At 41.5% G+C, this 26089-nt stretch overlaps 1 protein-coding gene across 1 annotated transcript; it reads left to right on the top strand.

Moving 5' to 3' along the window:
* Positions 1 to 5219: 5219 nt before the first annotated feature.
* Positions 5220 to 25409, top strand: LOC104902700 (protein DCL, chloroplastic). Its single transcript, XM_010690577.4, has 3 exons — positions 5220 to 5914; positions 6001 to 6115; positions 24812 to 25409. The coding sequence occupies exons 1-3, from the start codon at positions 5517 to 5519 to the stop codon at positions 24986 to 24988; spliced, it is 690 nt and encodes a 229-aa protein (XP_010688879.1). The 5' UTR covers positions 5220 to 5516; the 3' UTR covers positions 24989 to 25409.
* Positions 25410 to 26089: the final 680 nt, after the last annotated feature.

The following is a 26089-nucleotide window of genomic DNA, read 5'->3' as shown; positions in this document are numbered from 1 at the left end:
TTTAGATTGGACAATATGCTAAGAGCCTAAAACTAGAGTTAAGAGTTAAGCTAAGGGTGTGTTTATCCCTCAAATCCAAACTCAAATTTCAGATTGTGCCACATCAACTTTTCACTAACTTTTACCTACTTTTTATTCTTCAGACTCATTCTAGTTTTACACTTTATCCCTCATGCTCTCTCCAGATTCTCTACTAAAAGTTTAACATATTAATTTATATTTAATCATTTTCATATATTCTTTTCTATATCATTATAAACTTAATATGTCATGAGAATATATAGTTTAAATCTTTAAGGATCATTATAACATAAAAATTACAATTTATATAATTATTAACTTATGATTTTTAAGGTAACCTTAATATTATATAAATTATGAGACAAAAATTGAGTACATTTGAAACAATGACATAATTTAAAGGCATTCATAAACATAATTAGTTGCATATATAATTGATAAAACATAAAAGAAGTAAAACCACACGAAATAGAAAATTACACAAGGAATTTAATTTAAAGCAACCTAATCATCAAAAGTCCATCCATATTAAAATATAATAGATGAATGATTTTTTTTTTTTTGAGAGGATAGAGAGAAAAGGGAATTTAATATGGGAGAATATAGGAGAATGTAAAAAAAAATTGTACACAAAAAGTTATTTATAAGCATTATTACAAATTATTATACAATAAATTATACAAATTATGACCTTTTTTATTAATAAAATTTTAATTGTTGCAATATGTGCCGTTGAATTTGTGCAGTTAGAAGGAAATAGTCGTTGCATTTGTGTTGGTGCCTGGTGCGACATTGCAATAGTGTCTCCATGAAACCTCGAAACAGGACGCTGATTATCACCGCAATTCGTATTAATCATCATCATCAACGCATCAATCTCTTTCTCTCTCCTTCATTTCATCTGTTCTCCAGTTCCAGTACTGTTCATTAATGGCGACGCGAGTTTTTCCGACTTTTCATTTTCATTCCAGTACATCCACTTCTTCTCCTGCTTCTTCTTCGTTTTTCCTCTCATGATTTTTTCCCAATTTTTTTCGCCATTTTTCTTAATTTTAAGAAATTTCTCATGATGATTGGGGGTTTAGGATTTTTTGACGCCATTGTTGCACATTTGTTTTGTTGTTGTTGTTTTAATTGTTGCTCATTTGTTCAATTGTTCAGTTGGTGTTCGGTTGTTGTTGTTTCAATTCTTCTTTCCCCTCCTTCCAAATCTTCCAACAATGGAGATTTAAAATTCGCAAAAAAAAAGAAATTTTCAGATCTGAAAGTGAGGAAGCAGATGATGATGAGCAAATGACAAAGATTGCTCATTTGGGTAAAAGTGTTTGCTCATTTTCTTAAATGAGCAAAATACTTGCTCATTTAATCATCTGCTCATTTGCTTATTTGCTCATTTGTCCATTTTGTTCATTTGGCGAAAATAGCCTTGGGTGTACCATGAACGTGGTACACCCAGGTTTACTATAAAGATTCCCTATTAGCATGATTTGGACTTTATAGTTGCTCGTGGATTGGGCCTAATATATAGAGTCGGATTTAGAGTTATTTGACATGTGTTCTTCGTGGAAACATTGGGTATCTAAAAATTTAAAATTGGATGTAACAATCCTATGAAAAAATGTTTGTTCTTTTCACTAGTTTTTAGTCCTTATAATTTTAGATAAGCAAATATTAAGGTTTGAAACACTTAATTAGATTATGTTATAGTGACAATGATTTCAAATGAGCAAAAGTAAATTGAAAAGAACAGATCAAAAATATTAGGTCATTATCGCACTTCTCCTTAATTGCTTAATATGTGTACCTCATTGGTGTAAAATGGTGTTTGAATGAATTTAGATGATTGATGTTGGTGTTGGTCATTGACTCGTTGTGCAAAGATCAGGGCAGGATCATAATTTGGACCCGATCGAATTGAAGATTTTTGTCCTCTCACCGGTCAACGTAAACTACGATTTCAGTTTTTCGATATCTAAGCATAAAGTTTACGAGTTTCTTAGGAATTTTTTTTAAAAAAACCTACTTGTTAGTGCCTGGACCGGTGGATCGAAATTTCTATTTTTTTTAGTGAAAAAAGTTTAAACGTTAGAATTTTTTTTAAAAAAACCTACTTGTTAGTGCCTTTATGATTTTTGTTATTAGAATCTTTAAATTTTAATCCATCCAATTTATAAATATGTTTAAATATAAACAAAAAAAAGCTTCCGATCCAACAAGTCCAAAATCAGACCAGAATGAAAAAATTCGGGTCTAGTCCAAATTGGATCGGAATTTTTTCGATCTGGTCCCTATCCACAAAAATTCCATATTCCGTTCCAAACGATTCCAGTGCGGTTTCAGGCTAGTGCACACCCCTAAATGGTAATATTACTTATGCTTTTTCTGTAACTATATATTGAATTTGATTTTAATAGGGTTGTTATGAGCACAACATAAACTCTTTTTATTATTGAGGAAAAATACAAAACTTCATCCCAATTAATTGTAACAAAACAAATCACAAAAAGTGACCCATACTAAGTAATATTTGACCACTTGATAAAACTCTTAATAAATCTTGAAGGTCATAGGTTTAGAGCTGGCAAAATAGCTTGTACCCGACTACTCGTTGACCCGATATGAGAAATGTTTTCACCCGAACTGACCATGCAAAATAATAGAAATTAAACGAAACACAAAATAACCCGAACCAACCCGAAAATAAATGGACCCGAATAGGACCTGACCGAAGATAACCATGCCCGAATCTATCCAACAGGAAGTGACCCGAAAATTATGACCTGAACTCGACTCGACCCAAAAATAATGCAACATTTTCTCAAACATTAATTTATGTTTGGTTGATGTAATTTTTGAATACTTTTCATTAATAATTCTTTTTCACAAATATAACTTATCTTTCGGGTCTAATGTTTTATTTTTTTTATGAGCAATAATATTACTAATATGATCTTCAATTAAAATTTAATCACAATGCTTTTGTGGCTCATGAATTACATTAGAACTTACTCTTATATGTGCCTTATTTATTTGTTAGAAAAGAAAATCGACCTTACCTGAATTGACTCAACCCAAATCAACTCGAACCGATATTAACTCGTCTAATCAAACCCGCACTTGGAGTTTCATGGACCAGATAAGGACCCGTTCACAAGCGAACCAAAACACTAAGTAGACTCGAATATGATCCGACACGGAATGACCCAACTCACATGACCTGTTTGCCACCTCTACTTGGGTCCTAATCTTGTCAAATGTGATATTTGGGAGTAGGGATCGTTTATCCTTTCCTTATTCTCTCACTTACTTTCAAGCACCTGATTTGTAAATGCCTGACCAAGAAATCGTGAAAAGTGAGATTTGGACATGATTCTTCTCCTTGATATCATTATAAATAATACTCAATTTATTTCTTCATTTGTCTTGCTTAAATTTGTTACATACTCCCTCTGTTTTTTTTTTATCTTTCTCACTTGGAATCTTGACACTATTCATGCATAGAGAGAATCTTCTCAAATGTTCTCAATTTATAAGAAAAAACATAGTCATGTGAGGTCTTGTTTGATTCGTCTCAATTAGTACTTTATTAATATTCAATCGTTATAATTTTTACTAATATATAATGAAAGATATTTAAGTTTCAAAACGTGCATTGGAAGACGCGCACAGAAAAGTAGGAATGATAAAAAAACAGAGGGAGTATTTGTGAATTTTATCAATTGGAAAGATAAAATCATATGATACAGTGGTATACATAGTTTGTATAAGAAAATAAAAAAGTGTAAATAGTATCAAGAACTTTTAGAAAAGGAGGTAGCATACATATACCATAAAAAAAATTTCAAGATTTAAAATTGTCGTGTAGCGTTATAAAATAACATATGAAATCATGGACAACCGAAACTACAAGTTTAATTGCAAATTTTTTAAAATTATCTCTATTACATAAGGATTACCTTTTTATATGGCAAAGACCCATATCAATAATTATGATTTTTCTATCTAGCCTACGCCCAGTTCTTTTCAATTGGAGCCTGCCGCTACATGTATCTTTCAAGCCAACAACTTTACCCAGCATCTTTTGTCGATTGTTAGCTTGCTCAGCTGACCTTAGAGGCTTTCAGTCTCATTGAACATCATGTTTCTTCTCGACGACAATTATAGTATGTTTCGCAAAGTCAGACAACTCTAAAAGTTACACAAAAATGAAAAAGACTTCCTTTGTATTTATCCTATTCGAGATCGAATGAGAAATCGGCACCCAAAAGGAAGAACATAAAGTCAGGACTTGATGCGGCATGGGTAGTGGCGTATGTAGGAATTTACTCATGGGGGGTACAAATACAATAAATAGGTAGACTCGTTATTTTTTTTTTTTTTTTCAAAATAAAGCTTTATCAACATTTTTGTCTCCCTAGGTTTGAGTGAAAAGTTAAATATAATTGCTAACTATTTAATTGTTCAATGTTTCAATTTAAATAACCAGAACTTTAAAAATAAGTTGTTCAATTTAAAAACAGTTGTTTAAGTATATAAATGAGGAAAATTTGAGGGGAAAAAATAGAGATAAAAATATAATTTTGGAGCTTTGATTTTTGTGGGCTTATGAATTTGTACTTGCAGAGTAATCTTACTTATAAATTTTTAGCTGCAGACTAATAGCCATAGGCACATAGGGAGTTGTATATAGTAGAAGTGTTGAAGATAAATTAAACCTGAGTTAAAAAGGGAGTAATTAAAAGCAAAAAAAAAAACTTTGTGGGGTTTCAAACTCAAGACCTTCCCATGAATTCATGGATATTTATTTTTCCTTCTGCTGCCTGTATGACAAGCCTCAACATATTGATTTGTTTTCATTATTTTCCAAAAATAATGGGGGTACAATAGTATCCCTTGTACCCCCTCTAGATCCGCCTATGGGCAGGGGTTAGAATAACTCAAGCTAAAAGCAAGAAAGGTAAAGTGGATGGTGTTAGACCCTTTCTTACACCCGCTTTAGTAATACCTTAAATTTTTGTTGGAGCTAACTTTTATTATAGTTTCGATTATCAAATGTTTGGTATGACCAAGATCTAAATTTGAACATCTTGATTCCAAATTTAGCACATGTATAAGAAATTGACATTGCTCATCTTAAGCATAAAAAGAAAAAATCACGTAAATTCTTAAAGAGGCCATGTCCTGACCGGCTCAACATAAGACGTGGGCAGAATAACACATGGACCCCTTTTTGTAGATATTTGGCAAAATCCGAAAGCAAAGAGGGTAAGAGCAATCTATCTGTATAAAAATTCCGATGAGACCTTATTATCTTGTGCAGATTTAGGAATTGACAGGGCCACCGTGAGCGTTAGCTTTTCTCTTGAGTCTGGCCACACACACGTCCCCGTGAGACAGAGAGATGAGCTGAAGCAGGCAGGCGCATCACCATTCACCAGCCAACGACAAGAGTTTTTGCTTTTGCTTCCCCCACAACAAAAGCACGAAGCAAAGAAATGTCATTAATTAGTAGTATACACACCACTAACACTCTGCCGCCACCAACTGCGACAACAACTGCAACTAGGGGTACTTCATCTTCATCACCTTCAATCTTATCTCTTCCTTTGTCTTCGGCCTATGTTCACCAAAAGCAAAAACAGTTTCGTTGTTGCTGCGCCATTAAAACTGGGAGTCATGAATCCTTTGGCCCAGATTTGTTGAGAAAACCGGTTGTATCTCCACCATCACCCGAAAATTCTGATGAAGATGACTCAGATACCATAAACCCAGAAACTAATTATCAAAAGGTAAGTGAAGGAGAAGGAGAGAGATGGGTTGATTGGGAAGACCAGATTTTGGAGGACACTGTGCCTCTTGTTGGCTTTGTTAGAATGATTCTTCATTCCGGAAAGTAATTTGCTGCTCTTTTCTCATCTTCTTTTTCCACTTTTTTGTTGTTCATTTTTCTTATAATGACTCCTTTCTTTAATTATCCAGATACCAAAGTGGGGTTCGATTGTCTGATGAGCATGAGAGAACTATACTCGATAGATTGCTTCCTTTTCACCCTGAATGCGACAACAAAATCGGATGTGGAGTGGATTACATCACTGTAATTATCTCTCTTCCCTCACCTTCACTTTATGCACTTGTCGATTTCAATTGTCCTACTAATTGTTCTGCTTAATACTGTTTCTTTTTCTAAGTATACAATGATTTCGATATTTGAATAAATCGCTACTCCTGCCCTTTGGCCTGTTTCTCGTTTGCATGCTGTTCACTGTTATGTAGAGGTGGTCTTCAAGGTTATTAGCACATTCAAATATGAAAGTGGTTCTCATAATTCAAGATTTCTTGCCTTTTTGAACATTTACATGGTGTGTGTATAACAATGGTTGAGAGATAGGAAGGGAAATGAAAGAAAGGGAAGGGAAAGGAAGGGAAGGAAGGGGAAGGTAAGGGAGTAGTGAGCTTGTTGTTTTTGTCAAATATTGCCAACTCTTGAAGTGTTTGGTATTTTAAAAACACTAAGAGCATGTTTGGTTCAAGTCATGGAATGGAATCTTATAAAGAAGTTGAATGGTAACTTATTAGATGTTTGGTGCAACTTTGGAATGGAAAGGGAAAGGAAACAATTACTAGCAACAAATTGATTTTGTTACTTCAGGGGATCAGGAAGGTAACAAACTAGGGGTAATGGATTGAAAAGAGGTTGAACCAAACAAGAAGAGAGGAAATAGGTATTTGGTTTTCGTTTCTTAGAGCCTAAAAATGTTAAACTAAACATGCTCTAAGGAATTGGATTGCTCCATATTTTTCCATTACCTTCTTTTCCACCTATCTATTTTCAAAGTTAACTGTCTCTTCCCTTCCTTTCTCTTCAAACCCTCTCATGCAAACACTCTATTATCGTTCAGTTATGCATGCCTTTTCTATTTACTTTGATGTTAGAAGCTGTTCAAGAAATTCCATGATGTAATAAGGGATGAGTTCCCTTTCGCTTCACCATAGGTGGTTTAGCGAGATATGAGTGTACTTATTGGTGTAGCTTTTTCTTACTATCTATAGGACCTTTAGTTGGGGCACCTTTTCGCTCAACATCTTCCATATTAAACAAAATGATCTTTGGGCAATGAAGCCCTACACTTAAAGTAGTGTCTTTAGCTCATTGTCACGACTCGTTGCTGAAACCCCAACAGTATCGCTAGGCAACGATGGTAGCCTAGGCGATCAGCGATGACCTTGTTGCCATGAGGCATTTGGTGGCCCAAAAGGGATTCAATTGGGCTCAAATTTGAGGGTCTGCCATATTTGGGCCAATGAAGACAATGGTCGAGCTAGATTTTGGATTTGAGGCCCACAAGTATGTTATGGTGAATGACCATTTTTGGTGGTGCATGGGAAGCTTCTAAAGAAGCTTTGAATTCCCTCCTTGTACATATGCTTGTAGAGTGTGTAGAATGTTCAAGGACAACTATGTGTAGAAGTCTCCATTTGAGGAGGTTATTGAAGAATCTAGAATTAGGGAAGGGTAGGATGGAGGCTTATACATAACCATCCCCATTCATTCGTATAAAGCATCGTATAGAGCTCATCAATTGTATTCCTCTCGTTAGTAATACAAAACATTCTTTTCAAGTATCCCACCTGTGCCTTAATTCCATCACTTGGCCAAATTTCGTAGCCCATCTAGCATAGCCAACATATCGGTACATTGACTAGTTGTTTAGCGGGTGTGTGACTCTAGTAGACAGCGACAAAGAAACAAGTCCGCACGTGACACATGGTACGAGATCAACGACGATCATTGGAGGTCTGGCTTTGTTGACGTTGGTGTGCTAGTTGTATAAGAAACTAAGTGCGGGTCACCGTAATGTCGACACAACAACACAAGGAAAATGTTTGGGCACCAGGGGTTGTCGATAAGACCCAAAAGAAGAAGGTAACGACCTTGCAGCTCGATGGAAGTTTGAGCTCGCGATGGGTTACCTTGTCGACAACGTTGGAGTTGTCGATTAAGGTATCGAGGATCTCATCGATACCTTGCTTGACAACTTCAACATTGTCGACAAGGTCACCCATCGCAAGCTGACTTTTGAAACACGACCCTCAATCCCCGAGGTCTTTTGCTTCTTGAGTCTCATCGACGATCCGATGCCCCAACGCTTTCCTTGTGTTGTAGTTTCAACATCGTAATGACCCATACTTCATTTCTTATTCACAACGCAGCAAGGCCAAACTTTAGTGATTGTCGCTGCTCTGATATTGTCACATCGGAGTTATTTATTTGATAACGTCACACTACCATCACACAACTAGTCAAACCACTCGATATGTTGGCTAGGGTGTGTGGGCTATGAAATTTGGTTAACTGGGGGAACTAAGGCACAAGTGAGATGCTTTGAAAGATTTGTATTACTAGCAATAGATAGTAAGTGATAAACTCTTTAGGATGCTTTGTACAAATAAATGGGGATGCCTATCTATAGGCCTCCATCCTACCTTTCCTTAATTCTAGAGTCTTTGATAACCTCCTCAATTGGAAACTTCTACACAAGGCTATCCTAGAACATTCTACACACTTTACAAGCATATGTACACGGAAGAACACTCAAGGATTCTTTAGAAGCTTCCAATATACCATAAAAAATGGTCATGCACCATCACATATTTCTGGACCTCAAATCCTAAATGTAGCTCGACCATTGTCTTCATTTGGCCCAAAATATGGGGGACCCCCCAAATTTGAGCCTAATTAAACCCCTTTTGGGCCACCAAATGCCTCATGGCAGCAAGGCCATCGCTGGTCGTCTAGCCCACCGTTGCTGTTACGGGTTTTAGCGACGAGTCATGACAATGTGCTAGGTTGAGATCCCATTCCTTTTATGTCTTACTAGCCATTTCTCTAGGAAAAGTAACAAGAATGCTATTGGTTTGTTTTAGTCTAGAACTAGCCAGGGACTCACTAGCCTAACTTCCCGAAAAATTGAATATCATGTCAACAAACTCGTATTTATTTACCATTGAGCAATGATGAGTACCTCTCGTTTGGGCACGAAGTGTGAATTTGTGTTTTTGTATTTTCCTTTTTGCAAATCCGATCTATCATCATTATTGCATCCTTTTATCTATGAGTACCAAGGCTAAAACGTCGGGAGCCCGAGATCAATACCAATATATGTCCTAAAAGGCTAAAACGCAACCCTTGGACTCTAAGCTCTAATTCAAAAAGTTCGCGACAACAAAGGGTAAAAATTCTTGAATTAACAAAGCAAAATTTATTAAGTTTGTTTTGCTTTTCTACTTGCAAGTTAAAACAAACAAAAAGATTTGATATGATTGCATTTATCTTCAGTGATGAAAATAATCTGTCCGAGTCATAGTTAATGCGTACCTTGCTAGGAAATAAGGTAAAAAGCATTAGAATCAACTGGTAGAACTCACATGTATTGATAGTCGATAGATCGGTGTAATTAAATCAAGTAAAATCCTTAACTTTCAAGAGGTTAAGGATTCTCCTTCTCTTCTAATGAGCTTACTATATTTTGGATGATTTTTTTCCTCTTTTTTTAGCTTTCTTTTTATTATGAGTTTTAACCCATTTTCTTGCGTGCTACCTTCTTTGTAACTAACTCTATGCTCTGTTACATGATTTCTCTCCATCAGCATCCCATCTAATGTTTGTTTTAATTACATCATTACCCTTAGCATTCTTTTTACCTTCTTCCTTGCATGGGTGAAAAGCAGAGGACTAGGTTTTGATGTTGGTCATGTTTGGGTAGTCAACCCTTTGGATTGACCACCCTTGCACTTGAGTAATCAATTCTACTGCTTTTAATAAGACTTTATGCATTATGGGGTTGATCATTAGCATCTCATGTTTATGTCAAACCTTTGTGTCATGTGTGCCTTCCTATGTGGTTAATATATTTTCTTTGTGAATTTGGTTATTCATTTGGTGTTAGCTTTCATGGCTATTTTTTTACTCAAGTTCATGCCATTCTCCTTGGTTCTGCTTACTTCAAAACCTCAAAAATATTGTGATGAACTTGCTTCACCTCCAACAAGTTACAAATTGCTACCAAGGCAAATTTGGAAGGAAGGTTGAGCAGTTTAGTATTTATAGTATTTCAACAAGTATGGGTACAAAATACTGAGTATTTGAGAGACTCAGCTCCTCTCCAACAGGGTACAACTTCTCATATATTTTCTAGACAAAAACCTTCTCTCTCCTCACTCCCCCCTTTTATTCTTACATTCCACTACTACCCATGTAACCAACTCTGAAATATAATCATTGTTCCCTAATAGAAAACAACATCTTTTCTTCTCACATGTTGTTGCCTTGCTCTCTTTTCTTTTTACTCGAGTATGTGAGTATGACAGGTGGCCTTTTTTTGTTTGTTACAATACCCCGCCGCCAAAGACTCACCTTGTCCTCAAGGTGGAAGGACGGAAAACGTGCGTTCAGCAGGGTAACATCCTCCCAGGTTTCCTCAAATGGTGAGAGAGATTGCCACTTCACTAACACCTCAATTCAAGAGTCATTGCCTTCGTGTACAGAGCGAATATCAATGACTTCTTCAGGCTCTGCTACAAGCTCCAAGTCTACAGTCAACTGAGGTGGAATTTGTTCCCCCACTGGTATGTCACCAATGTGTCACGTGCGGACAAATTTCTTCGTCGCTGCACGCTGCCTTCTAGCGTCACACTCCCGTCGGGCTACTAGACAAAGCCACCCGATAAGCTGGCTAGGCTATGTGGCTACGAAATTTACAGAGTGTGGAAGCTAGAGCACAAGAAGAATGCTTGAAAGAATGATTTGTATTGAGAGCTTAAAGAATACAAGAGGAGAGCTTTTTGTGGATGCTTTGTACAAATGAGGGGGATGCCTATTTATAGGCCTCCAACCTTGCCTACCCTAGTTCTAAAGAGTACTTAAATCTCCTCAATTAGACGCTTCTACACAAGGTTTCCTAGAACCTTCTAGACTCTCTACAAAGCTTATGTTCAAAGGGAGCTTATAAGTCTTTTCTAAAAGCTTCCATGCACTCACGAATTATGCCCGTGCACCATCACCTGATTATGGGCCTCAAATCCAAATTCTGGCTCGACCATTATTTTTAATGTCCCAAAATATTACGAACCCCAAAATTTGGGCCTGTTTGGAGTTTGTTTGCCCCATCAGATGCCTTAGGGCATTTTGGGTCATCGTTGGGCCAGCACACGGCGCCCAGCCTACGTCTGCGGCCCAACACCGCTCTAGGGAGGGCTGAACTGTGACATTCTCCCCCACTAGAACCCTTGACGTCCTCGTCAAGAATGTTCTTCGAACTCGGCAATCTTGACCTGGAATAGCCACAAGTCTTCTTCCTTCTCCCATGTTGCTTCGCTATCCGGCACCCCTAACGGATGAGGTATTCATGGTAACTTGGTACGCCTGTCTGCCGGATCTGTCGCTTTGCCTCTATTTTGTCGATGTCTCGGTCAAATGAGGCCACGACTGCGGTTGGTGCTCGCTGTGATTCGCCCCTTTTTGGATCCTCCTTATCCCCGTAATAAGGCTTGAGCATGCTCACATGGAACACCAGATGAATCTTGAGTTGGGGCGTCAACTCAAGTTTATATGATACCTTCACGACTTTATGCAAGACGGAAAATGACCCTTCATACTTTCGCACAAGACCCTTATGCACTGAGCGCAAGACTTTGAATTGTTGTGGCAATAACTTAACCATAACCATATTACCTACCTGGAACTCCATCAGCCTTCTATGTTTATCTGCCCACTTCTTCATCTTTTTGTCCGCTTTATCCAAGTATCTCTTGGTTAGTTGTTCCTGCCACCCCTTCGCTAGCTTGTATGCAGCGTGGCTACTCCTTGTGTAGCCTGATGCGACTGCTTGCGGTGTCAGAGGTTGTTGGCCTATGACGATCTCGAATGGACTCTGTTGCATTGATTCCGACCATTGCAAGTTAGAAGGAGAATTGGGCAACATCCAACAATTTAGCCCAATCTCGTTGATTGACACTCACAAAGTGCCGTAAGTATAGTTCTAACAAGGCATTCACCCTTTTTGTCTACCCATCGCTTTGCGGATAAAAGCTTGTTGAGAAGTGGAGACCCGACCCCAACAACTTGAATAATTCCGTCCATAATTTTGCAGTGAAGCGCGGATCTCGATCACTAATAATGCTCCGAGGCAAGCCCCAATACTTTACCACGTTCTTGAAAAACAGTTGGGCCGCTTGCTCGGCTGTACAATCCCGTGGAGCCGGGATGAATGTGCCGTATTTGGAAAGCGATCTAATACCACCATAATAGAGCCACACCCGTCAGATTTGGGTATGGCTGATATGTAATCCATGGAGACGCTTTCCCATGGCCTTTCCGGAATCGACAAAGGCTTGAGCAATCCTGCCGGCACACGCTGTTCAACCTTGTCTTGTTGACACACAAGACAAGTCTTCAAGTAGGTCTCGATGTCGTTGCGCATGTGAGGCCAATAATATGTTTTCTCTCAGACTGCCATTGTACGCTGGATTGCCTGATGATCAGCCCACTTTGAATCGTAGCACTCCCTCATAATATCGCGCCTAAGGTTGTCCCACTTAGGCACGTAGAATCTACGTCCCACGGTGTATAGAACATCATCTTCTATCCAGAACCGTCGGGTCTTCCCCTCTTTGGCCATCTCCACGAGTCCCTTGGCCAAAGGGTCTTGTTTGGTGCCCTCCTTGATTCGTTCAAGAAGGTTGCTAGCGACGCTACTTGCGCTAGCGAGCATTGCCTTTCGGCTTAGAGCATCGGCGACGACATTAGCTTTGCCCGGCTTATACTCCATGACATAATCAAATTCTGCCAAGAAGTCTTGCCATCGCGCTTGCTTAGGCGTGAGTTTCTTTTGATTTTGAAAATAGCTGGTTGCCACATTGTCGGTCATGATGGTGAACCGACTCCCAAGCTAAGTAATGTCTCCAAATCTGCAAATAAGAGATGATTGCGGTCATTTCTTTGTCGAGCATCGGATATCGACGCTTCGTGTCATTTAGTTTATGCGACTCATAGGCAATCGGGTGTCCATCTTTCGTTGCTGCACCCTGTACGCCCCTCCGCCGGATCTGTCGCTTTGCCTCTATTTTGTCGATGTCTCGGTCAAATGAGGTCACAACTGCCGTTGGTGCCCGCTGTGATTCACCCCTTTTTGGATCCTCCTTATCCCCGTAATAGGGCTTGAGCATGCTCACATGGAACACCAGATGAATCTTGAGTTTGGGCGGCAACTCAAGTTTATATGATATCTTCCCGACTTTATGCAAGACGGGAAATGGCCCTTCATACTTCCGCACAAGACCCTTATGCACTGAGCGGAAGGCTTTGAATTGTTGTGGCAATAACTTAACCATAACCATATCACCTACCTCGAACTCCATCAGCCTTCTATGCTTATCTGCCCACTTCTTCATCTTTTTGGCCGCTTTATCCAAGTATGTCTTGGTTACATCGAGTTGTTCATGCCACCCCTTTGCTAGCTTATATGCAGGCATGCAGCGGGGCTACTCCCTGTGTAGCCTGACAACTGTTTGCAGTGTGAGAGGTTGTTGGCCATGACGATCTCGAATGGATTGTGTTGCGTTGATTCCGACTGCTGCAAGTTGAAGGAGAATTCGGCAACATCCAACAATTTAGCCCAATCTCGTTGATTGGCACTCACAAAGTGCCGTAAGTATAGTTCTAACAAGGCATTCACCCAATCTGTCTGCCCATCACTTTACGGATGAAAGCTTGTTGAAAAGTGGAGACCCGACCCCAACAGCTTGGATAATTCCGTCCAGAATTTTGCTGTGAAGCACGAATCTCGATCACTAATAATGCTCCGAGGCAAGCCCCAATACTTTACCACGTTCTTGAAAAACAGTTGGGCCGCTTGCTCGGCTGTACAATCCCGTGGAGCCGGGGTGAATGTGCCGTATTTGGAAAGCGATCTACTACCACCATAATAGAGCTACACCCGTCAGATTTGGGTAGGGCTGATATGAAATCCATGGAGACGCTTTCCCATGGCCTTTCCGGAATCGGCAAAGGTTGAGCAATCCTGCGGGCACACGCAGTTCAACCTTGTCTTGTTGACACAAGACAAGTCTTCACGTAGGCCTCGATGTCGTTGCGCATGTGAGGCCAATAATATGTTTCCTCCAAGAGTGCCATTGTACGCTAGATCCCCGGATGACCAGCCCACTTTGAATCGTAGCACTCCCTCATAATATCGCGCTTAAGGTTGTCCCACTTAGGCACGTAGACTCTTCGTCCCACGGTGTACAGAACGACATCTTCTACCCAGAACCGTCGGGTCTTCCCCTCTTTGGCCATCTCCACGAGTCCCTTGGCGAAATGGTCTTGTTTGGTGCCCTCCTTGATCAAGAAGGTTGCTAGCGACGCTACTTGCGCTAGCAAGCATTGTCTTTCGGCTTAGAGCATCGGCAACGACGTTAGCTATGCCCGGCTTATACTCCATGACATAATCAAATTCTGCCAAGAAGTCTTGCCATCGCGCTTGCTTAGGCGTGAGTTTCTTTTGATTTTGAAAATAGCTGGTTGCCACATTGTCGGTCATGATGGTGAACCGACTCCCAAGCTAAGTAATGTCTCCAAATCTGCAAACAAGAGATGATTGCGGTCATTTTTTTGTCGTGCACCGGATACCGACGCTTCGTGTCATTTAGTTTATGCGACTCATAGGCAATCGGGTGTCCATCTTGCATGAGCATTCCCCCGATGGCAAAGTCGGATGCATCGGTGTGCACCTCAAATGGCTTGGAATAGTCTAGCAATGCTAGAACGGGCTCCTCCGTGACGGCCTTCTTTAAATCTTCAAAAGCCCGTTGACATTCTGAACACCACCGCCATTGTACCTTTTTCTTCAGCAGGTCGATCAATGGTGCTGCTGTTGCCGAACAACTCTTGATGAATCTCCGATAATAATTTACGAGCCCAAGGAAAGAACGTAGTTTCGACACGTTCTTCGGTGGCTCCCATTCATTGATGGCTTGCACCTTGTCGTGCTCCATCATGAGTTTCCAGCCTTAATTCGGTGCCCCAAGAAAGACACCTCGCCTTGTCCGAACGAGCATTTCTCCTTTTTCACATAGAGCTCGTTCTCCCGCAAGACCCGAAAATCTTGTCGTAGATGCTGCACATGTTCTTGCAATGTGTTGCTATATACGACGATATCGTCGAGATAAACGACTACAAATTTATCTAAAAAGGGCTGGAAAAATTTATTCATTAAGGAGCAAAAAGTAGCCGGAGCGTTGGTGAGACCGAAAGGCATCACCAAAAATTCATAAGACCCATAACGAGTTACGCATGCCGTTTTTTGTTCATCTCCCTCGGCTATGCGTACTTGCCAATACCTTCCCGGAGCGTGGCACCCCCGGCCACTGCCGCCTTACAAAGAATCACGTCACCCTTGACGGATTCGAGTTGCTCCTTTAGGGCTCGGAGCTCCGCCGTAAGGCTCTCCTTTACTAGCGCCAACTCCGCCAGAACCTAGTCGGCGACCTCATTAACGAGTTGTTGGACAACCTCTTTGGCTTCGGTTGCGGCTGCCGACGTCCGAACTTCCACCACTTGGACGCGGCTTTCGATCCCTTCAATGCTTTGTCCAAGCGTTTCCAAAGAGGATCTGAGCTCCTCGATGCCTTGTTCGACAACCCCGACACTGTCGACAAGGTCCCCCATCGCAAGCTCAACCTTAGCAAGACGACCATCGAGCTCCAAGGTCGTTTGCTTCTTCTTCCGGTTGGTCTCATCGACGGCCCCGGATCTCGCAACTCTTTCCTTTTGCTGCTGTGTCGACATCGTAACTTCCCGCACCGAAATTCGTATGCACCACGACTAGCACACCACCGTTAGCAAGGTGACGCCCCTAGTGATCGTTGCTGCTCGGATACCACGTGTCACGTGCGGACAAATTTCTTCGTCGCTGCACGCTGCCTTCTAGCGTCACACTAACGCGGACTACTACACAAGGCCACCCAATAAGCTGGCTAGGCTATGTGGCTACGAAATTTACTAAGTCGGAAGCTAGAGCACAAGAAAAATGCTTGAAAGAATAATTTGTATTGAGAGCTTAAAGAATACAAGAGGAGAGCTTTTTGTGGATGCTTTGTACAAATGAGGGGGATGCCTATTTATAGGCCTCCAACCTAGTATTCATCCGGCCATCAAAGGTGCCCTACGGTGGTCCAGTCTTATTCCAGCGCAAGCCCAATGGGTCCTTGCGTATGTGCATAGATTACCGGGCGTTGAACAAGGTATCCATCAAAAACAAATATCTGATTCCCTAGGTTGTCGATCTATTCGACATGCTCGGTAAAGCTAGGTCCTTCTCTAAATTGGATCTCCAGGGTATTGGCAAGTGCACATAGCCGAGGGAGATGAACCAAAAACGGCATGCGTAACTCGCTAAGGGTCCTATGAATTTTTGGTGATGCCTTTCGGTCTCACCAACGCCTCAGCTACTTTTTGCTCCTTAATGAATAAATTTTTCCAGCCCTTTTTAGATAAATTTGTAGTCGTTTATCTCGACGATATCGTCGTATATAGCAACACATTGCAAGAACATGTGCAGCATCTACGACAAGATTTTCGGGTCTTGCGGGAGAACGAGCTCTATGTGAAAAGGAGAAATGCTCGTTCGGACAAGGCGAGGTGTCTTTCTTGGGGCACCGAATTAAGGCTGGAAACTCATGATGGAGCACGACAAGGTGCAAGCCATCAATGAATGGGAGCCACCGAAGAACGTGTCGAAACTACGTTCTTTCCTTGGGCTCGTAAATTATTATCGGAGATTCATCAAGAGTTGTTCGGCAACAGCAGCACCATTGATCGACCTGCTGAAGAAAAAGGTACAATGGCGGTGGTGTTCAGAATGTCAACGGGCTTTTGAAGATTTGAAAAAGGCCGTCACGGAGGAGCCCGTTCTAGCATTGCTAGACTATTCCAAGCCATTTGAGGTGCACACCGATGCATCCGACTTTGCCATCGGGGGAATGCTCATGCAAGATGGACACCCGATTGCCTATGAGTCGCATAAACTAAATGACACGAAGCGTCGGTATCCGGTGCACGACAAAAAAATGACCGCAATCATCTCTTGTTTGCAGATTTGGAGACATTACTTAGCTTGGGAGTCGGTTCACCATCATGACCGACAATGTGGCAACCAGCTATTTTCAAAATCAAAAGAAACTCACGCCTAAGCAAGCGCGATGGCAAGACTTCTTGGCAGAATTTGATTATGTCATGGAGTATAAGCCGGGCATAGCTAACGTCGTTGCCGATGCTCTAAGCCGAAAGACAATGCTTGCTAGCGCAAGTAGCGTCGCTAGCAACCTTCTTGATCAAGGAGGGCACCAAACAAGACCATTTCGCCAAGGGACTCGTGGAGATGGCCAAAAGGGGAAGACCCGACGGTTCTGGGTAGAAGATGTCGTTCTGTACACCGTGGGACGAAGAGTCTACGTGCCTAAGTGGGACAACCTTAAGCGCGATATTATGAGGGAGTGCTACGATTCAAAGTGGGCTGGTCATCCGGGATCTAGCGTACAATGGCACTCTTGGAGGAAACATATTATTGGCCTCACATGCGCAACGACATCGAGGCCTACGTGAAGACTTGTCTTGTGTCAACAAGACAAGGTTGAACTGCGTGTGCCCGCAGGATTGCTCAAGCCTTTGCCGATTCCGGAAAGGCCATGGGAAAGCGTCTCCATGGATTTCATATCAGCCCTACCCAAATCTGACGGGTGTAGCTCTATTATGGTGGTAGTAGATCGCTTTCCAAATACGGCACATTCACCCCGGCTCCACGGGATTGTACAGCCGAGCAAGCGGCCCAACTGTTTTTCAAGAACGTGGTAAAGTATTGGGGCTTGCCTCGGAGCATTATTAGTGATCGAGATTCGTGCTTCACAGCAAAATTCTGGACGGAATTATCCAAGCTGTTGGGGTCGGGTCTCCACTTTTCAACAAGCTTTCATCCGTAAAGCGATGGGCAGACAGATTGGGTGAATGCCTTGTTAGAACTATACTTACGGCACTTTGTGAGTGCCAATCAACGAGATTGGGCTAAATTGTTGGATGTTGCCGAATTCTCCTTCAACTTGCAGCAGTCGAAATCAACGCAACACAATCCATTCGAGATCGTCATGGCTAACAACCTCTCACACTGCAAACAGTTGTCAGGCTACACAGGGAGTAGCCCCGCTGCATGCCTGCATATAAGCTAGCAAAGGGGTGGCATGAACAACTCGATGTAACCAAGACATACTTGGATAAAGCGGCCAAAAAGATGAAGAAGTGGGCAGATAAGCATAGAAGGCTGATGGAGTTCGAGGTAGGTGATATGGTTATGGTTAAGTTATTGCCACAACAATTCAAAGCCTTCCGCTCAGTGCATAAGGGTCTTGTGCGGAAGTATGAAGGGCCATTTCCCGTCTTGCATAAAGTCGGGAAGATATCATATAAACTTGAGTTGCCGCCCAAACTCAAGATTCATCTGGTGTTCCATGTGAGCATGCTCAAGCCCTATTACGGGGATAGGAGGATCCAAAAGGGGTGAATCACAGCGGGCACCAACGGCAGTTGTGACCTCATTTGACCGAGACATCGACAAAATAGAGGCAAAGCGACAGATCCGGCGGAGGGGCGTACAGGGTGCAGCAACGAAAGATGGACACCCGATTGCCTATGAGTCGCATAAATTAAATGACACGAAGCGTCGATATCCGGTGCTCGACAAAGAAATGACCGCAATCATCTCTTATTTGCAGATTTGGAGACATTACTTAGCTTGGGAGTCGGTTCACATCATGACCGACAATGTGGCAACCAGCTATTCAAATCAAAAGAAACTCACGCCTAAGCAAGCGCGATGGCAGACTTCTTGGCAGAATTTGATTATGTCATGGAGTATAAGCCGGGCAAAGCTAATGTCGTCGCCGATGCTCTAAGCCGAAAGGCAATGCTCGCTAGCGCAAGTAGCGTCGCTAGCAACCTTCTTGAACGAATCAAGGAGGGCACCAAACAAGACCCTTTGGCCAAGGGACTCGTGGAGATGGCCAAAGAGGGTAAGACCCGACGGTTCTGGGTAGAAGATGATGTTCTATACACCGTGGGACGTAGATTCTACGTACCAAGGTCCACCCGGCATTCCACGTTTCCTAGAAGAAAGCCATTTGTCACAGCTCAGCCCTCCCTAGAGCAGCGCTGGGCCGCAGACGTAGGCTGGGTGCTAAACGGTGGCCCAAAATGCCCTAAGGGATCTGATGGGGATAACAAACTCCAAACGGGCCCAAATTTTGGGGTCCGCAATATTTTGGGCCATTAAAAATAATGGTCGAGCTAGAATTTGGATTTGAGGCCCATAATCAGGTGATGGTACACGAGCATAATTCGGGAGTGCATGGAAGCTTTTAAAAAAGACTTCTAAGCTCCCTTTGTGCATAAGCTTTGTAGAGAGTCCAGAAGGTTCTAGGAAACCTTTTATTGAAGCCTCTAATTGAGGAGGTTTAAGAACTCTCTAGAACTAGGGTAGGCAAGGTTGGAGGCCTATAAATAGGCATCCCCCTCATTTGTACAAAGCATCCACAAAAGGCTCTCCTCTTGTATTCTTTAACCTCTCAATACAAATCATTCTTTCAAGCATTCTTCTTGTGCTCTAGCTTCCGCACTTCGTAGCCACATAGCCTAGCCAGCTTATCGGGTGGTCTTGTCTAGTAGTCCGACGAGAGTGTGACGCTAGAAGGCAGGGTGCAGCAACGAAGAAATCTGTACGCACGTGACACGGTGGTATTAGAGCATTTCACCTTGTCGTGCAAGGTCACTAGCAAACCACCGTCAACAAGGTCACGGGTGGCATTCGACGCCCCGCAATGTTCGCTAGGCTGCGGCAGTGGGCTGGGCGCCCTGTGCTGGCCCAACGAAAGCTGAAAACTCCACAAGGCGTCTGGTGGGCCAAAACGAGCTTCAAATGGGTTCAAAGTTTGGGATCTGCCATATTTTGGGCCAATGAAGATAATGGTGAGCCAGATTTTCAATTTGAGGCCCAAAAACAGGTCATGGTGCACGGGTATTCTCGGTGGTGCACCAGAAGCTTCTAGAAAGGCCTAGCAAGGTCTTCGAGGTGAGCTTCTAGGCTTAGGAACTTTTAGAACGTGTGTAGAGTTTTCCTTGCTGTACATATGTGTTGTAGAGTGTCTAGAGTATTCTAGGACAACATGTATGTAGAACCCTCCAATTGAGGAGGTGCGGAATCCCGGAGCGTGGCACTCCCGAATTATGCCCCGTGCACCATTACCTGATTATGGGCCTCAAATCCAAATTCTGGCTCGACCATTATTTTTAATGTCCCAAAATATTGCGGACCCCAAAATTTGGGCCCGTTTGGAGTTTGTTTGCCCCATCAGATGCCTTAGGGCATTTTGGGCCACCGTTGGGTTAGCGCAGGGAGCCCAACCTACGTCTGCGGCCCAGCGCTGCTCTAGGGAGGGCTAAACTGTGACAAATGGCTTTCTTCTGGGAAACGTGGAATACCGGGTGGACCTTACTAGTGGCAGGTAGTTGCAATCTGTAGGCCACCGCCCCAATCCGCTCTATTATGGAAAATGATCCATAGAACTTGGGAGCCAGCTTCTCAAAGGTGTGCTTAGCCAACGAGCGTTGGCGATATGGTTGTAACTTCAAATACATCTTCTCTCCCACTGCAAACTCCACATCCTGCCGCTTAAAATCTGCAGAAACTTTCATCTTATGCTGACCTCTCAGTAAATACAAGTGCAAATCATCTAAAATGTAGTCGCGATCTAGCAACAATTCTTCCAGAGAATCAACAGGGGTGTGACCCTTCCCTAGACGTAGCAACTAAGGTGGGTCTCGGCCGTACAAGACCTTAAAGGGAGTCATCTTGGTGGACATGTGCGGGAAAGTATTGTAAGAAAACTCAGCCCAAGGGAGCCATTTGGCCCAAGTCCTCGAATGCCCAGCAACGAAGCATCGCAAATATGTCTCCAGTCCCTTATTCACAATCTCCGTTTGGCCATCCGTTTGTGGATGATACGCCGTACTTCTCTTGAGAGTTGTACCTTGCGACCTGAATAACTCCCGCCAATGCTCAAATTTTTTTTGTCCCGATTCGAGACAATTGGCAGGAAAACATGTAAACGCACAACTTCCTTCACAAAGGTTTCCGCTACTGTTATCGCGCTAAAGGGATGGCGCAATCCAATAAAATGGCCATATTTGGACATGCGATCCACCACCACCAGAATAGAATCTACCCCCTTTGATAAAGGTAAGCCTTCGATGAAGTCCATCGAAATATCCTCCCATACTAAGGTTGGTAATGGAAGTGGTTGTAATAGTTCGGCAGCTATGTTGTTGAGAATACTTATTCTCTTGACAGACTCCACAACGTTTCACATACTCAGCCACACCTGCCGTTTGTGATGTCGCTAACCACTGCTCATAAAGAGATCCCCCATGCTCCGGCCAAAATTGGCGAAGAATGAACGACTTCAAATCCTCCCACAACCTGATGTGTTGCTGTTTGTTCTCCCACTGCCACTAACGGAGTGCGTTGCCATCCATCGCCACCACCGCCGCCTCCAATCTTTCCTCCTCCGATAAGTCGGTAAAAGGAGAAATATAAGAATCCACCCATCTGGGTCGATTCCGTCGAACACCGGCATGTCGAGCTTTCGATATTTTCAATTTCCCCCACCTACCACGATACATTCCGCCACCCGCATTTCCACCATAGCTTCCTTCAGTGTCGCGAACCCCTTCATCTCTGCCTACAAATCTACCATTGCTCATCTCAAGTCCATTCCCCTCAAGTCCTTGTTCTTCCGCCAACCCTTGAGATATCTGGAGTGTCGAGATTGCGGACTTAATTTCATCCTGAAACTTGGATTGATGGGCCTCATCTGGTTGATCAACACCTCTTGATTCTCCCTGTCCCGACTAATCCTCCCTTCTAGCCTCACTCCCAGCGCCACCATGTGTTCTCCCACCTTCTTCATGACCTCTGACTGCCCCTCTTGCAGTTGCTCTGTCATAGTCTCACGCAAGGAAGAAATTGCAGCAGCAATTGCCTTCTCCACCGCCCGATCCACCCACTCTCCGATGGATTTCTCCAATCCCGCGAGTTTTTCCTCCACTATCTCAATCCGCTGGTTGTTGTTAGGAGGTGCCATGATCGAATGCTCTTATACCACTTGTGATGAACTTGCTTCACCTGCAACAAGTAACAAACAGCTACCAAGGCAAATTTGGAAGGAAGGTTGAGCAGTTTAGTATTTCAGCAAGGATGGGTACAAAATACCGAGTATTCGAGAGACTCAGCTCCTCTCCAATAGCAGGATACAACTTCTCATATATTTTCTAGACAAAAACCTTCTCTCTCCTCACTCCCCCCTTTTATTCTTACATTCCACTACTACCCATGTAACCAACTCTGAAATATAATCATTGTTTCCTAACAGAAAACAGCATCTTTTCTTCTCACATGTTGTTGCTTTGTTCTCCTTTCTTTTTACGCCTTGAGTATGTGAGTATGACAGGTGGCCTTTCTTGGTTCGTTACACCTATGTGGTTAATATATATTCTTTGTGAATTTGGTTATTCACTTGGCGTTAGCTTTCATGGCTGTTTGTTTACTCAAGTTCATGCCATTCTCCTTGGTTCTCCTTACTTCAAAACCTCAAAATTATTGTTTTTTTTAAAACTATTTCTGAATTTTTGTGAAATCCTTGATTATGGATCAAGAATAAACCAAATCCTGCAAGGAAGTTATCTTTAAGTTTACTTGTAAAAAATTTATGCCAAAATTGCCAAACTAAAGAGCTACTCATAATGGATCATTTTCCTACCGTAAAGCAAATAAAGACCTTCACTATTATGACAGTATCCCATAAACAAGATAGAAGTAAAAGCTGTCTAGTCATAAAGATTCATCGACATTAATCTTACTAGGAAAAACCAGATGAAAGAGTGTGGACTTGACAAACTATAGAATAAACTCAAATCTGTGTCTCTAAGATAAGCCTTTCCTTGTACAGTCCTCTGATAGTTAACATCAACTTACTTTCAGATTTTGAGCATATTTGCATGTGACATGTTGACTTCTTTGGTTATCTGCTGAGCAAGCCACACACTTTGCACCACTCAACAAAATCTCATTCCTATGTTGATTCTGTAGTTTTTAGAAGTGTGACTAGACTGTGGACGGATTAGGATGTTTGAAAAATCGCCTTCGAAGTGTTGGGGCACAGACCATATGATAGACGAGGCAAGGCATGCGTCTCAAGCTGCCTTTGGCGAAGTGTAAGGCAATGCACCTCGCCTTATTGCCTTGCCTTCCGCATAGACGAGGGAGAAAGGAATACGTGTCAAAAAGCTCTCTTAGTATAATTTCTTATCACAACTAATCTGCTCTTGGCTTTTAGACTCAATTCCGCGCAAAAGTCCCAAACTAATTGCATGAAGTTGTTGTAAATGGAACCTATAATTGAAACTCTAATCTTGAAAAGCCCTAAATTGCGTATTATGAAGCAGCTCAACATTAGTGGTTGCTGATCAGCCGGTGATCTCTTGTATGTTCAAATGTGGGGAGTCCTTGATTAATTATCATTGAGAATATGTATGAAGTGTATAACTTGAGAGCTGTTTTGTAATATGTTTTTTTGGGATGTGAGTCCTGGCCGCCACCTCCTGGAGATTTAAAGTCAATCATATCATATGAAGCATGTAGTTGATTTTTCTAGTTATTCCATGCATGAAATTGAGCTTTTGAAGGATACAATATTGATCTGTGGAGAGGTTAATAAATAGAGAAGATTAAGATGTTAATACATCTGTCCTTTGTGGCAATGTAACTCTTCTTTGTTAATATTTAGTAGATTTTATTGTTAGTGTGGATTCAGAGAATGCAGTAGAAGACATGGAGGCAGTTTGGAGGTGATACTGAGTATGGAGTTGTATCTTCTACTCAATTGCTTCTGAACGTTGCATGACGCTCAGTCAAGAACATTAGTACAGATCTCTTCACGAACACCAATTGGCTTTTTACTTTATTTGAACACACCATAGTTTCCACTCACACAGTCCCATGAAAGAAGATTTTGTTGCATATGGGTCATGAAGTCTCTTGAAGAAGTGGTATTTGCATCCAGCATATTCTCATCTCTAAACTTCTGGGAATCTCGTATTTTACCTGTGTAAGGTTAAATGGAAAGAGTTTGTTTCAAAGAGAAGTTTGTTGTGACAAACTACTATAAGGTGGATAAGACCATGTTTAACTGTGAACTTTGTCTATGTTCCCTCAAGTTTATGGATGAAAAGAATTTATTTTAAAGAGAAGTTTGTTGTGACAAACTACTCTAAGGCGGCTAGGACAATCTTTAACAACGAACTTTGACTTTGTTCCCTCAAGTTTATGGATGGTGTTCAGAACTAGAACTTCATTGAAGTCTACTGTGCTTTCTTTTCCTATTCAGTACTTTGTCAAGTAAATAGCCACCTGATTGTAGGTCATGTCTGAGTTCTTGTTCTGACAGGATCCCTTATATAAGTTATATGTATCTTGCTGATGAGAACTAATCTGATTCACTTTCAAATTAAAAAGAGATAGAGTTGATTTCAGGCCATGTTTCCCTTAAAATTATTGTATACGCAATGGTTGGCTGTTTGCTGATGTTCTTGTTTTTCTTATATATATATATTATTCTTTTTTATGGTTGTCAGATCGGATATCATCCTCAGTTTCAAGATTCTCGATGCCTGTTCATAGTTCGCAAGGATGGTGAGCTGGTTGACTTTTCTTATTGGAAGTGCATTAAGGGGTTCATCAGGCAAAATTACCCGCTCTATGCAGATAGCTTTATTCTCAAGCATTTTCGACGCCGTAGACGGTATGAGTGAAGCTGGTATCAAAACTTGGCATGGTGCTCTCTATATGATTTTGTTACCTTTTGTGGTATTGTTTATAGTTTTTCTATTGATAAGATTTGAAATTTCAGGCTAGTAAGTGTGTAATACATAATGTAAAATTTGAACGAATTTAGAAATGTGGGATTGTTGAGCAATAGGTAACTGTTGAAAGATGTATTGCACATTTTGTTCCAGGCCCCAAGCAGAGTACGCGTAGTCGGCTAGTCGCATACCCAGTTAACGTATTTTTGATTTGAGCTTTCTTGAATAGCTTATCGTTCATAAACTCCATTTGTACTCCTCAGAACTCAGGAGCATATGTATTGTGTACTAGACTGTTGAGGACTCAGGAGCATATGTATTGTGTACTAAACTGTTCAGGACTCATGAAATACCTTTGTTATTAGTGTGACTTGTACATTTTTCTTTCAAAGTTCTTTTTCTGGGCGTATTCTTTTCCTCAGAAGGACAGAAAATCTTTTTCTGTGTGTAAACCAAAGATATCACAGGAGAGTAGTACCTTGTAACCTAAACAAATTTATACTTCTACTTAATATCACGGTACCACCTTCCCAAATTCCTGTCTCATTTTCCTTTCATTGTGTTCCATTCAATTATGATTCCTAAAACATGGTTGATATTGTTTGAAGAGTCATCCCATCATTTTACCAATTGCATGTAAGTTTTGGTCTCTTCATAGACATTCTTTTTGCTGGATCCATCCATATTAAATCTGTAAACCAATTATGTCATTTTTGAGGGTCTTTGCTAGAGTCGAGTCCGATATGCTTCTACAATGCTTTTTATCATGTATGCAATGATAGGAACTAGTCCATGTCTTGTATACTCTTAACACATAGAGAAGATATCAATTAAACCCCGATGATGGGACTACAATCAAGAATATCATGAATTATCTACAAGTGTTAGGATAAGCTCTTGGTATATGGAGAAGATGATGATCCAAGTCTAAAAGGGTTACGTTGGTGCTACTTTCTAAATCGACAAAGATTATGTTTGATTTCAGTGTAGTTTCATCTTTATTCTACAGTTAGAAAAGTTCCAAGCAAAGCATCATTGTCGAATGCTGAT

The sequence above is a fragment of the Beta vulgaris genome, chromosome 1, assembly GCF_026745355.1.
Source record: "Beta vulgaris subsp. vulgaris cultivar EL10 chromosome 1, EL10.2, whole genome shotgun sequence".
Lineage (NCBI taxonomy): Eukaryota > Viridiplantae > Streptophyta > Magnoliopsida > Caryophyllales > Amaranthaceae > Beta > Beta vulgaris.
The sequence above is the reverse complement of the archived record's forward strand: the minus strand, read 5'-3'. Positions and strand labels throughout refer to the sequence as shown.